The sequence below is a fragment of the Austrofundulus limnaeus genome, unplaced genomic scaffold, assembly GCF_001266775.1.
Source record: "Austrofundulus limnaeus strain Quisiro unplaced genomic scaffold, Austrofundulus_limnaeus-1.0 Scaffold2251, whole genome shotgun sequence".
NCBI classification, from domain to species: Eukaryota; Metazoa; Chordata; class Actinopteri; order Cyprinodontiformes; family Rivulidae; genus Austrofundulus; species Austrofundulus limnaeus.
The window spans coordinates 18,533-21,419 of NW_013954653.1; the positions used below are offsets into that span (position 1 = coordinate 18,533).

Genomic DNA, 2,887 nt, shown 5'->3' on the forward strand with positions numbered 1-2,887 from the left:
GTTATATATTTATACATTTATTTCCAATAATGATAGGTTCTGTCCTCCATAGGTCAGACCGTTCTCAGGATAAATTCAAAATTCTTCTCTCAAAAAGCAAGCCAAGTTTGGAATATTTCATCAAAAATAACAAGTTTATCCTTAATTTTATATCTCGTGTTTTTTCCAGCTGCAGTGAAGTGAGTAGATACATTTTAATTATCTTTCAACTTGGGTGGATGCTCATGGCTTTCCGTTTGTGGACTGAAAAACAAACTCGATTTTGTTCATTGCTGTTTATCTCTGTTGCAGTCTTCACTTTGCACAACAATGTGGCTCACAGCTGAGAATAACAAGCTGAGGCACGAGACAAACTTGGGAGTAAAACTATTAAATCACTGCTGCCGAAGGGTGCAGTAGTAAACAGCAACGGTGAATTTAATAATTGGTCAGCAGGAGTCGAACCGTGTGACAATTTTAAACCGTGTGTGTGTGTGTGTTAGCATTTTTGGTGAATGAAATGCCAAACACTTTTATGGTTTCAAGATAAAAAAATGTGGGAAATGTTTTGTTGTTGTACAGCCTGTTTGACATAAGATTGTTAATCGTGTCACCTTGAACTTGAAGGAAATTGTGGTGGTTTGTTTTTCATATTTTACTGATTAMATTTGGGAGCTTATTTTATAAGAAAAAAACAACAACAGGATGACTTATTATGAAACTAGACTCTACTTGCACTCCTGAAGTTCCTTTGTGAAAACAAAGATTTATTTTTATGTCAATGTCTGGACTGTTATGCTTACTTTACCTTTTTTTTTTAACTTTTTTTTTTGTTACTTGGTTGATCACATCCATCTGTAGTTTTTGCATTCTGTAAAAGTGAACAAAACCTAAAAGACTGGTTTATACTTGTTTCTCAAGTTTCTAGCTCCCCTTGAATTTGTTTATCACCTTTTGTTAGACTGAATAATGGAAGCTGATGATCTGACCTGTGAAAGATAAGAACAGAGCAGAAAAGCAAYGATTAACCCTAAACATTTGTTCACTTTGAGTCTCGGAGTTGAAGAAAAAACAAGTAAAACTATTATTCTTACTGAAGAATGAACCCAATGAAATTATTGACTTCATTTTGGGTCTTCGAGACAATTATAAACAAATATGTTTTAGCTGTTTTTGATGTTTTCCCCATTATTTTTTTCCTTTCAAAAGTAAGTRCTGTTTTTGTTTTAACAAATAAATTTCAAAGATGTGCTACGAGGAAGTTTCAGAGAGGACAGAAGTGCTTTTATGGTTTGTAAAATRCACAAAATCTATTCAGGAAATGACAGCAGACAGCTGTTAACTGTATTTAAACACTGAAATAAAAATCGAGTGCAGAGGAAGTGGTGTTGACTGTTGCAACACTCAAACAAAACTTAATGTTTCATTTGARCCCTTGTCTGCAGTTTGGTACCAGACCTTTTGACTCATTGTACATCCCTGCAGGTGAGTCGAAATGGGGAATTTTGCAAGCCTTTTTAGAGGACTGTTTGGCAAGAAAGAGATGAGGATCCTGATGGTAGGACTAGACGCTGCTGGAAAGACCACTATCTTGTACAAACTTAAACTGGGAGAAATTGTTACCACCATCCCTACCATTGGTGAGTCACCTTCTTTACACAGTTGATAGCTCAATAAGCTGATGTATGGGTATTTGTTATGAAAATGTATTTGTTCCCCCTCTCTCTTTTCAGGGTTTAATGTTGAGACTGTAGAATTCAAGAACATCAGTTTCACAGTGTGGGATGTTGGTGGTCAGGACAAGATCAGACCCCTCTGGAGGCATTATTTCCAAAACACACAAGGTGAGAGATGTGACGTTTCCATTTAGTAGTTCAAGCAATGCCTGCTGTATCCTTTGTTTACAAAAAAAAAAGTTTGTCTCCATGATACAAACTGTGCCCTCTGTTTTCAGGCCTTATCTTTGTGGTGGACAGTAATGACAGAGAGCGAATTGCAGAAGCGAAAGAGGAGCTGATGCGAATGTTGGCCGAGGACGAGCTGAGGGACGCCGTGCTGCTTGTGTTTGCTAATAAACAGGTACATTTATGTTCCATAAAAGCACCTATGTTTATTATTTGATTTGGTTTATGATTTGGTTAAATGGTAAATGGTACCGACCTTATAGAGCGCTTTTCAAGTCCCCCCAGACCCCAAAGCGCTTTACACTAACAGACATTCACCCATTCACACTCACACTGATGATGGCAAACTACACTGTAGCCACAGCTGCCCTGGGGCACATTGACAGAGGTGGGGCTGCCATGCACCACCGGACCCTCTGACCACCATCAGTAGGCAAGGTGGGTGAAGTGTCTTGCCCAAGGACACAACGACTGAGACGGCTGGACGGGGAATCGAACCAGTGACCTTCCAGTTCCAGGACAGCTCCCCTAACCACTCCGCCACAGCTGCCCCTGGTATACAGCTGGTACATGTACAGATATGGACCATTTGGTTTGTACTATTCCCACAGTAATAATAATAAAAAAAAACCTCAACTGGTGTAACTAGGGATGGGTACCTTTTGACATTTGAATAGATTCGGTACTAATATCCAGTACCGGGGAATCGGTACTTAACGGTACCAATTTTCGGTACTTTGTGTGTGTGGTTGTTTTAATTAATAAACTTAATTTTTTTTATTTAACATATTTATTTCTCAATATATAAAATTTAACAAATATCAAGACAACATCCAACTCTTTGTATATAAATCAGACCTTTGCACCAATGGATTAACAGTGAAATTAATAGTACCATAATTAATCATTAAATCAATTAAGAAAAATGATCATAAAACCATGGTTAATAAGGCATTACTAAGAAAAAACATTAAAGCACATTTCAACTCTTTTTTCTTCACAGT

General features: G+C 37.5%; 1 protein-coding gene across 1 annotated transcript in view; it reads left to right on the top strand.

Moving 5' to 3' along the window:
• LOC106537332 (ADP-ribosylation factor 1) overlaps window positions 1–2,887 on the top strand; it is a 10,390-nt gene that overhangs the window by 4,032 nt on the left and 3,471 nt on the right. Inside the window, exons 2-4 of the mRNA XM_014034717.1 lie at window positions 1,465–1,619; window positions 1,713–1,823; window positions 1,934–2,058. Coding sequence (XP_013890171.1) covers window positions 1,475–1,619; window positions 1,713–1,823; window positions 1,934–2,058 — 381 coding nt within the window. The 5' untranslated portion in view covers window positions 1,465–1,474. The remainder of the gene's footprint in view (window positions 1–1,464; window positions 1,620–1,712; window positions 1,824–1,933; window positions 2,059–2,887) is intronic.